We start from the raw sequence: 11,461 nt of genomic DNA on the forward strand, positions 1-11,461 counted from the left end.
GGCACATTAGTTTTTCCTACTTCTTATGATTTCGTTTGGCGCACTGGCTCTTAAAATTCCTGTGTTTTGCTACGATGTCATTTTGATTTACCACAGACGAGATTTCTGAATTCCTTTTCTTGTTAACTTGTATTCGTGAATATTTGTTGTCCGCATGATAATGCATTGTATGCGTCACGGATTCCCTGTGTCAGCTCGTTGACTCCATGGAAAGTATACATAAGTCAGTCTACACTGAAGACAGCTGTTGTACAAAATGTCATGCCGTCGTATTTATTGCATTGAATCAGGGTTAAATAATATGCATTTATTACATCAAGCCACTGTTAAATAATAAGAATTATAGTGTACCTACGATACTTCAGATTGCTTCGTCAAAGAATAAATATTAGAATGCTAGAAGAATGCAACAGTCAGCCATATCCCTCCAGCCAAATACAGATATTTACCGACCCTTCCAAGTTCTCGCAAGGGAAGGGGAGCATGAACTTTTGATAGCTGTGGAGATGAGTCTATTCGTTTGTTTCCGAGATATTTAATCTGCTGCAATGTTTAAAGGAGTATACAATATACAAATATATCTCACACCCGTTGTTGTACAAAATATTTATATTCTACTCCTTTAATTCACGCATGTATACCTGCATGTGTAGCAAACGATTAGGTGAAATGCTCGCTTCCCATTATCTCTAATTTGATTCTTAGTTTGCGTCAAAATAGTAAATTGAATATGACTGTACGTGTCACGTGACATGCGGTATATGCGACACATATTATAAATGTTCCATTTTAAGATTTGTAATAAAAGACAGTGAAACGCAGAGTGGGAGAAGTCATGAAAAGACGTATTTTCTTTATTATGTTTTATTTAAAATGTGATTGGTTCAGAAGTATGGATGCAGTCGAGCCGTACTTAAAAAAAACCCTCTAACATTGTAACCTGATGAATCAACGAATTCACCTACGTATATTCCATTTTTTTTTTCTTGTTATCAAGCCCACGCATGAAATTGGACATTTGCTGAAGACGTTATTTTTAGAGTAATGTGATACTTGCCTCATCCGGAGAAAGGTTTTTATCAATGAAAAGAATGTAGATATGAAGGATTGACGTACCATTATGATGTTTCGTAAAAAAAAAGAAACGAAGAAATAGATAAAAACAAAAAATGGAATAATTCTTTCATCACATCTTATATACATAAAAATGCGTAATCAGTTATACTCTTTGGACTTCATGGACATATATCATGCTTGACATGATGGAGTTCGAATTTAATCCCATGTAGACCTCTTATAGTTTTCATAACTAGTATGAGATCGTAACAAACCCAGAGCAGATAAGGATTTTTGTCTGCTTTGCCATGACAAATATTGCCTTCGTTGAAATTATTATGTCAGTCTGTAGCTTTCTTCCAATCTTCTTCAAGTGCCAATTCTCAAATGACGTCCACATTGGTAGCATGATTTCGTACAATCATAGAGCAAGTTATATTGCACGGAAACCAGTAGAGGAAGCTCGCGGTGCTATTGCCTGTATCATTCTAGATTACTTTGACGTGGATTGAGAGTTTTCCCGCCGTAAAATGAGGGGTACGTCTTCGATGGTTGTGTTGTTGGGGATGTGTCGTCTGCTGGCCAACTCCTTCACCAGGTTGCGTTTGTAAGCGCGCCATCTCTTGTCCACTAGGTAGCTAGAGAAGGTCTCCTCGTAGGTAGGGAAAAGCTCTTCGACCTCGGTCTTCATCGGTCCAAGACACTTGCCCCGCTGGTGTCGCATGAAGGCTACCCTGGACACGAGGATGCACTCCACCTTGTTAATGGCGATGAGGTGTGTCTTGCGCAGGTCCTCACCTTTCGAAAGATGGAAAGAAACCATAGAAAGAAAACAAACAATATAATTTTCAGTTAGAAAGATATAATTACAACTGACCATAAGTTTGAGAATGCTTGCCTTTTTAGGTGTTGTATAGTGGTAGTGTCGCGGCCCTGCGGATTGCGCACTGCGCTTGTAACCGAGAAATTCTAGGGTTTGAGTCTTGCCACAGCACTGAGCGAGATACTCCAACTTCTCACCCCTATCCACGAAGATGAATGAATCCCAGTAGGAGCTAAATGTTAAGTATGATTGATATGATATACTGGAGTTTAGCACATGTGCATGCCGCAGAAAAGTGGGAGCCGGGTTTGATTTCAATGAATTTGTTCATGTTCTGTATCGATTTGAGCACCCCAACTTTGTAGAATTGAGCTTCAGCGTTAAACAAAAACTAAAACAAACAAAAGTGCATATCACATAACTAAGTTATATATATATATATATATATATATGAGATTAAAACCTAAAATGGCATTAAAACGCTATATCCTGGCGAGGAAATTAAGCGCATGTTTTAGAAGCAAGACACCAAACAGGTTAGTCATCGCATTCTTCATCAGCGACCAGGATGCGAGATGATGTTAGATTAAAAATCCATATATATATATATATATATATATATATCCACACACACAAAAAAAAGAAAAAAAAAAGCAGCAACGATTGTTACCCCCTCCATATTCCACCCACCATGCACCCGGTCATTGCAAAACTTTCCACATACTATTAAGGCCGCTCTAACAAATATACGATAGTGACCTTCAGTCAATGGCTATATACATTTTATATCGGCCGATTTCACTTTACTCTCATAATTTTAATTCTAAAATGGATTTTCTTCACCTTCGTTTGGACTTCCCATTAGAGTCATTATTTGCTCCCATTTTCTTTGAACCTTCTTATATCAACAGCTAAAAAAAGAAAGAAAGAAAGAAAAAGATACACAATCAAAGGAACGCGTTTCATTGGGACAGGATGAAAAATCTGTTTCAGCAATGATTTGTTATCAGTTCTGTATGTTTCCATCAAAATTAGAAGAATGTGGAAAATATCAAATAAAAAATAATCGTATCTGCTGGATACAGCTTGTCGCTTTCACGAACCTACGCCAAAGAAGTCCCCTTTGCCGATGGTGGCGATGTGCAGGAGCTTGCGGACCAGTCGCTGGTACTTCTCGGGCTTGAAGTCGGGAGCGACGTCGCGATCGGTGAGGGGTGGAGGGGTGAGCTTGACCCGGCCGAACGGGAGTCGGTTCTCGAGCAGCACGACTTCGCGAACAATCTTCACATCTCCAGAGTGAATGAAGTAGATATGATCGGGAGCTCCGACAATATTGCTGAGTATCACCTGAACAGGTAGAGTGGTGGTACATCTTTACATCCATGTACATCTATCCATGACATCAGTTAAGCAATTACCAACCTGATGAAAGCGTGTAAGTAGTGACCAAAGAGTATGAATATCATACCTTCTATATTCGTTGGTGGTGACTATTAGTCACTGTTACTTATTTTTAGTTGTTTTTTTTAGGCGGGGCTTACTGTTTGAAGCATACGAATGGCGACTTGATTTTCTTTTTCAATGAATGTGCTTTCAAAAGGTTCCGGTCTTTCTTGCAGGGCAAAGGTGTTTACTATTATATTACCGACAGAAATCAAGGTACATTCTAGTTGCCTCGGTGTGATCATAACATAGTGTGTATAAACAATAAAGGCGAGAAGAAACATTGTCCCTCATCTTGTGTAAAATCCAGAGTCTATCCAAAGGGATGGTATACTCTTGTTTGAGAAGGGGCTTCAGGTTTCCAACTTTTTTTACTTTGTCGCATAAATATGAAATATGAAAGAGCATACAATTCCAAGAGGAATTCAACGTTTATTTGAATGATATTGGTTTCTACATGGCTGAGACATCCAAAAGCGAAGAGGTTGTTTATTAGGACCATTTTGTTTTTATTTTGTGTGTTGATATCTCGGCCATTCCAAATCCGATTTTTATTAACTTTGATCTCTTCTTAGAATTGTATGATCTTCAATATTTCATAAATAATTTCTAATTATCTCGAAAAAAAATCTGATTCCTCCATTTCAACCTAAACTATATCACCCCTTTAAACTTTTGGGGGAAAAAACCCCGACCATGTGAAGTTAAGTGGGTGGAGACTCACACTGTTTGGCTGGTATTCGATCACCTTCGATCTGTCATTGGTTGAACGCAGCTCCTCTTCCGTCCAATCATTGAACGTCTGTATAGAGCGGAGGGCATTCATCCGTGAATCCCACTCCTGTTGGTAACTCCTGCGCAGAACCATGTCGAAATCTGGTTTGTCGATGCGCAGGAATTCCGAGTCCTCTAGAAGAAGCGAGATATCGGTGTCGTTATCAATCTATCACTTTTTTTATTTTTTTTTTGTATTTGTATTAAGTTCTCTGTGTGTGTTTTAGTTATTCCCAGATGTGCTTCCTTAAGTTGGTTGGAGAAGCCCAAGGGCCATAGTGATTTTGATTGCTTTTTCCAACCCAGCAACCTAGGCGAGATCACCAGGGACATCTTGCACCCATGAATTACGCTTGTTTTGTTTGTTTGTCTGTTGCTTGATCATTCACTAGTATTGTCTTGCAAATGCCGAATGAATAATAACGATAATAATGATAATGATGATTACTACTACAACTACTACTACTACTAATGATAATGATAATGATAATGATAATGATAATAATAATAATGATAATAATAATAATAATAATGATAACAATATTAATAACAATCAATATTTTTGAGGTGACATAAAGCATAACCTTGTAACCAAGGCTAGGAAACCTGTTTGTGTGATTGATGTGACTGTGTTTGTGAGTGTCTATGTGTGAATGAGTGTGGATTGTGTGTGTGTGTGCGTGTGTGTGTGCGCGCGTGTGTATGTATGTGCTTGAGTGTCAAAGTAACAAGATGTTTATCCCATGAGGAAATACCAAAGTGGGCTTAGAGAGCAATGTGGCTATCAGAAAAGGCAGCTATAAACAGCTAGTATTAGAAAGAGAGATAAGTCCTACATCTGATTCTGGACTGCACCCCTGGTCCTACACAGTGAGAAATTTTTCCATTCTTTCAAGACGTTAAAGGGGAAATCCATTCCAAATATAAGTTAGTCTGATAAGAAAGAGTAAAATATTACGAGTTAAATTTTGATCGAAATCGGATGAAAAATAAGGAAGTTATGACATTTTGAAGTTTTGCTAATTTTTGAGGAAACAGTTCTTGAACGGTCAATATGAATAATTATGCAAATGGCAAAGTGAGCATGTCATCCCCACACAACTTGCCATATACTAGTAGTTTGTACATTCAATTTTGAAATTTCCAGTTTTTCATTCAAACGCAATTATGCCCGAGGCTCAAATCCTGATATATCTAACTGATCACTATTGTGAAGTTATTCAACCACGAATAACATATGTTTCAGACTTCAATGACAGAAACATTGAATTTTCGTCACTTTTTGTACATAATCAATGGAAAATTGTGAGGGTATGACATGGTCAGCTCACTCATTTGCATGTTCATATCCACTGTACAAGAACTGTTTTGCATAAATTAGCAAAACTTCAAAATTTCATAACTTCCTTATTTTTCATCCCATTTCAGTCAAATTTTTACTATTGAACTCGTAAGATTTTACTCTTTTTTATCAGACTAACTTATTTTTTTGGACTGGATTTCCCCGAAAGAGCAATGGCTAATACCACTGGCACAAAAAGAGAGCATGAATCAATACTCAACTAAATTATAATGATTAAAAAAGATTACTTTACCTTTACATCGAATCGTGGCTGTTCTTTTCGTGCCGTGTAAGAGGGCCAACTCGCCAAAACTTGCCCCAGCGTGCGTCTCGCCCATCTTCCGGGTATTTGTTTCTCCTTAAAATGAAAATGAACAACAAACAAAATGATACACAAATAAACAAGAAAACAATGTGCTAACGACAAAAGTATCACTGTTAACAATAACCAAATCATAATCATAATCGAAATGCATATCTATTAAAGATTATAGCTACCTTGACAATGTTGTACTTTTTGGGGGCCATTTTTTTTTCTTTATCTTCATATATTTTTATGGCCAGTATATCTCACAAGTCTGAAGAAAGCAGACCCATTACATCGACGACAAAAAAAAAAAAACGCCAACAAAGCAAAACAAAAGAAAACAATACGAGTAATGCTTATATTATCAGCATCAATGTCAGCTCAGGATTTGGTCCTTTGAGATTCACTGAGTTTGTGGATGTCCATGGCCTGTAGACATGACGTGGCGCATTTGGACAGATCATCATGATGACATATCTTTTGCAGCGCAGAGTTCATAACACAAACATTTTCAAAGAGTATATCTCGACCCACCTCCCCTCATCCTCTTTATGAAAGGAGAAAGTACTCTTTGCGGCATTTTATGTATTGTCTGTCCGAGATGAAATGCGGTGGACGCAACAACATTCGGCATCGCTCACCGGTTCGTTTATCAGTCTCCGTGACTTCGATGATGACGGAACCCGACAGGATGAAATAGAAGGCGAGTCCGGGGTGGCCCTGCCTCACGATGACGCGACCTTCTTCGAAGGTATCGTAGTAGATCACGCCCACGAGCACGTGTCTGATCGTTGACGAATATCTGTCGAAGCATTTCAGCTATGGTATAGTAACATACAGAAAATAGGTGTATATTGAGAAGAAAATTATTCGCAAAATAGGTGTGAACGTTTTAATCTGCGTTCAGATCTTTGATGAATCACAAAGTTTAATTGCATTTACATTAATTGATGAATTTCAAATTGTGGAATTGTGGTTAGATAGATCACAAAGAGGAGAAAGTTAAGATAACCTTTAGATGCAACAGTTGATAATAATCTCGTGGTCTGCGTACATCAATATTTTGTATCTATCTTGTGAAACAAGGTTTCCTAATGTAATATCCATATTCGTGTACAGTGTTATTCATCACTTGATTATTTTGTCATTTTATATCATATTGTAATGTTTGTGAATATCTATTTCGAAATGAATGTAAAAACTTATCTGCAAACGAAACAAAACAGCCAGTATACTAATCAAATGTTAGTCAATGTTAGGTTTGCATGAACACATGAAAAGAGTGCCGGATGATTTCATTTAAAATTCTTATTCAACTACTATGGTGTATGACACGAAGACGTATACATTGATCCGTATTTTTTCTTAGATGGTTGTTTACAATGTAAATGCAATTGAAATCCTTGTGTTTAAAACTCATAATGGTTCCATCCCGTGCTTACATTCGTTATGAATAAAAGGGCATGGTATGATTTTTTATTTGCTGTATGATGTTATATCTGCTGTATCAACTTCAAAGCTGGATGGCTTTTATGAATATTTTTCATAACTAAAAAGACAGCTTTTATTGAAACGTCTGTCTCCTCTTTGTATCTGTTGAGTAATGTCTGTTTTACACAGTCTCATTAACCATGATACAAAAGTGTCCTGAATGACGAGATGTCGAACGACAAACAAGAATTCAAAGTCTATTATCATAATTATGCTCAGCTCTACAAAAGTCTCGCGACTAATCACGTGTAATCAAAATCAAGAAAAACAAGGAGTCGAAGCATTAGACTAAAGATATGGGGGGGGGGGGGGACCACATGAGCCGACATGACGCTTCGATCAAAATAAATATTCAGCAGGAAAAGAATTGAAATCCATCCAGTAGAGGCTCGTACCCTGTCCACAAAGCCGAAGAGGTAACTAAGCTCCTCAGGCGTCCGCTCCCACGAGTTCTTCCGCATGATCTTCTTGGCCCTGTGCGGAAGCGATCTTGATCCCACCGACTGGACGTTGGACTTGAAGGCACTGACGTCGAAGGTGAGGGTGTTGTCTGCCTCGCCCTCGGTCTGGCGGATGGTGAAAGACTTGGACTCTTCCTCTTGGGTGGATAACATCTTGGCCCACTTTAGGTTGTGCTTCACCGTGTTGGCGATGGCGCGAAACCGCTGGAGTGGCGTGCGCCCCTTTTCCTACGTGTGACCAATAATGGTAAAAAAAAACCCCAAAACAACAACATCAACAAAAATACGATAGTAATGAGAGTCACTTTGCTAGTTTGTGTACATATGAGAAGGTGTTGGTAATGTATTGAATTTTGATTTTGCGCCTTAATGACTGCCCTGGAGCGAATTGTAAAATGCAGGCAGAAAACCTTGAGACACTAAACGGCGGCATTCTTACGCAATCCGTATAGAAAACCGGGCTTGAATTATCTATTGTCCGCCCCAGTTTTTGAACTTCGAGCCTCGACCACACTGGAAGAATGGTTGGTGTCAAGATTCCTTTTCAGCAACGGGAAAAATCTGCCCACAGGTGTATTGAAACTGCCATCGAAATTCACAACCTATTGTATACCGAATAAATGGAACTCCGATTGTGGTTTCGATCAGGGGTTAATTCCTTATTATGCGGCTAGGTTCTACCTGATCGTGGACACTTTATCCGGACAATAAAGAGTTTGATCTTCACGCGCGAGCCTTTTTCAAATTCCCTATTATAATGTGGTTGTACTATTTTGGACGCTGTCCTATCTAGATTTAAAAAAAAAGCGGCTGGCAAGAAAAGACTAGGCTACTGGGGTCATTCATTTTGCCGCTGTCCTGTCTAGATTAAAAAAAAAAGCGGCTGGCAAGAAAAGACTAGGCTTCTCGGGGTCATTCATGCAGAACATCCAGGAGTTAATAAAAGAGATGCAACCCCCGGATGGTCGGGCGGCGTCGGCGGGCGGGTCCTATACCTGCTTTGCCGACGGGAACGGCGTAACCCTGCATTTCTCTCGATGCAGGAGTAGGCAGATGACATCATTTCCGGAACCCTGTCCCCTTCCTTCCGATGTATATATATTATTGTAAATATAAAAATAAATGTAATTTGGTTTTTTGTAAATAATTTAAAGTATTTTAGGTTTTTATAATTAAATTTCAGGCATATCTGAATAATTATATTTTTTGGAGCAAATTGCCCACCCGGCAGAGAGCTCCACAATCTAAAACAACAACAACAACGATGGTCGGGCGGAACTCTCCTTGATGGTCGCCATGAGTGGACGTGCAGCAAAAGCACCTCACGCAACCCACAGACACACCCATCACTGCAGAAACAACCCACCCGCACACCACCGTCACCATCAAGACCATCACACCCCTACCAACACCCAGGAACACACAAAAACACCACCCCCTACAATCCCGACCGGACCCGAGAGAAAAACCGCCCCTGCAACAGCAACTCCAACAAGCACAGCAGCAAGCAAACAATTATTTTATTAATCAGCCCTACCTTACCATACCGGCAATACCAACCTTACCAACATAATGATAAAATAAGCAAAGTATCTAAAAGATAGCCCCAACTTTTCATTTATTCACCGTTCTTTAATTAAGTTTGATATATTCTACATTAAATGTTTTATTTTCATACATTCCATGTACATGCTTCGCCAAGTCAATAATAAAACTCAATGTACATTTTCCTCCAACAGTCATACGTTTTGTTATCTGTGATGTTCTTTGATGGCTTTCCACCTTCGTGTACATGTGGATTGAGTGAATGCAGCAATATTAGTAGAATATATAGTATGGTAGTTACGATTTTTCAAGTGTCTGCACAGTTACTGCTGGATGAGAAGACTAGGCTACTGTAGTGCATGATGTTACATGCGTACCACGATATAAGGAAAATATAAAGAGAATTTGACAAAATTTTACATTTTGAAAAAGTGCACATTTCCTCGACTCGTCAGTGACGTATGTTAAGGGTAATTATCATTCCCCCTTGCCTTCTGAAAGAGGGAAGTCAAGTGTTCTCTTATTACGCGAGAAAAGTGAAAATATGTTGAATTTCCTTTATTGTTTTCTTTATATCGTTGTACACAAGTGACATCAAGCTGTAGTAGTCCTCTCATCCAGCAGTAATTAAGCAGAAACTTCAAAAATTCATAACTTTTAAACGGATTGCCCGATTTTCGTCAAACTCTTGCTGATGTGTACATCAATATTGCTGCATTTACTCAATCCACATAATCTATGAAGGTGAACTTGTCCTTTAATAATTCGAGGGTGCTAAATCCGAATCTGGAATGATGCAATGTTTACTTCCCTGGACGTTTCGAGATATTCAAGGCGACCAAGATGGTACCCATGCAGTGTGCAAAGTATTTGTTCTTTTGTATTTGTTCGCATGTATGCAAGTAATTTCAGAAGAAATGCTGAAACCGTGTGTGGAATATTTTGGTTACATGTTACAGAACTAAAGTCATTTTCTTTAGATCTTCTTGTTGTCAATACCCGGGATTAAAAAAGGGGGGAAAGTATAGTATCGCATAAAAAGTTAGCAATTAACCATCTTGCGCACACCTTTTGTGCATAATTTTGTTTGCCAGGTTTTGTACCTGAATGTGAAATCTTGCGGATTAAATATTGGCTAATGCGTGTTTCCGCGCCCTTAATAGCATTTTACACTTAAAGAAGTACATTTTTTTTTACTGATTTTTGAGAGCGTGTCCTGTTCCTATACACACTAACAATTACTGTCAAATATATAACTAAATACTATACGTGTTACACGGGAAGGCCTACTGCACGCTGCTTGTTCGGTTTGTTGTGAATGAGGAATGATGAGGCTAGGACCTCACATTCAACTGGACCCCAGAAGACCAGCTTAGTGTAGCTGAATATGGGCTATCCAGCCATCTTCACAGATTGAAAATGAATAATAACAATAATAAATGCATACTTAAATAGAAATGCGATCGCGCGCAAAACTTTTGGGCGACACGGAGGATGGGTATACAAAACCTTCCCTCCCTAACACCTCGATTGCAAGCTCTGCGGCAATCATTGATTGATACGGACCTTGTCTTCCTTCTCCTCGGCCGTGCCACTTCTCCTCCCTTCCTCGTCAAGACCCTCTTCTGCAGACGGGTACTTTTCCGCCTCATCCTTGAACTTGCTCCCGATTTCTAGTCCGTCGTCGGCGGCGGCCATCCGCCTCTTTCGCAACTCCGGATTCATTATAATCCGGATGTCTTCGTCGTCATTGTTGAAGGCGGTTTCGTCGTCTTCCATTTTGATGAAGTTAGTGTTGATTTATTTCAGTGTGATGAGAATTGATTGCCAGTGGCCCCTTTAGTTGTTGTGTTTAATCAATCTATTTGTCTGTCTTTGCCGTTCGGTTGTAGCATTAATATCAAACTCTCTGATTGCAAAAACAAAACCATTTGGATAAAGTGAAACAGCGATTGTATAGTATCAAGGTAAATTATGTAAAATGCTCACTTCCTACTTACTATAAGTACATTGTACTGAGTTGTGATTCATCTTTGTAGCAGATCACGGTGTGGTTACCAGGTAAGTCGGACATGCGCAGTAAAATTGAATGGCTCTACGCGTTTTCTTTGTGACGTATGATCACCAAGGCGCATTTTATATAGGTTGATCCCGCTTCCCACTTTAGATGTTCAGAATCATAGCTACCATAAACGATTTTCGAAGTTAGAAGTTAACCC

General features: G+C 39.0%; 1 protein-coding gene across 1 annotated transcript; it reads right to left on the reverse strand.

The window, feature by feature from the left end:
• Nucleotides 1-1,549: 1,549 nt before the first annotated feature.
• LOC139733057 (uncharacterized) lies at nucleotides 1,550-11,021 on the reverse strand. The gene is made up of 7 exons (XM_071643899.1): nucleotides 10,809-11,021; nucleotides 7,632-7,925; nucleotides 6,387-6,564; nucleotides 5,692-5,796; nucleotides 4,047-4,231; nucleotides 2,983-3,226; nucleotides 1,550-1,854 (listed from the first exon to the last, which is right to left on the reverse strand). The coding sequence occupies exons 1-7, from the start codon at nucleotides 11,019-11,021 to the stop codon at nucleotides 1,550-1,552; spliced, it is 1,524 nt and encodes a 507-aa protein (XP_071500000.1).
• Between the last annotated feature and the right edge of the window lie 440 nt (nucleotides 11,022-11,461).

This window comes from Diadema antillarum, unplaced genomic scaffold, assembly GCF_040938485.1.
Source record: "Diadema antillarum isolate AM-2024a unplaced genomic scaffold, OU_Dant_1.0 seq00000460_RagTag, whole genome shotgun sequence".
Taxonomy (NCBI): domain Eukaryota; kingdom Metazoa; phylum Echinodermata; class Echinoidea; order Diadematoida; family Diadematidae; genus Diadema; species Diadema antillarum.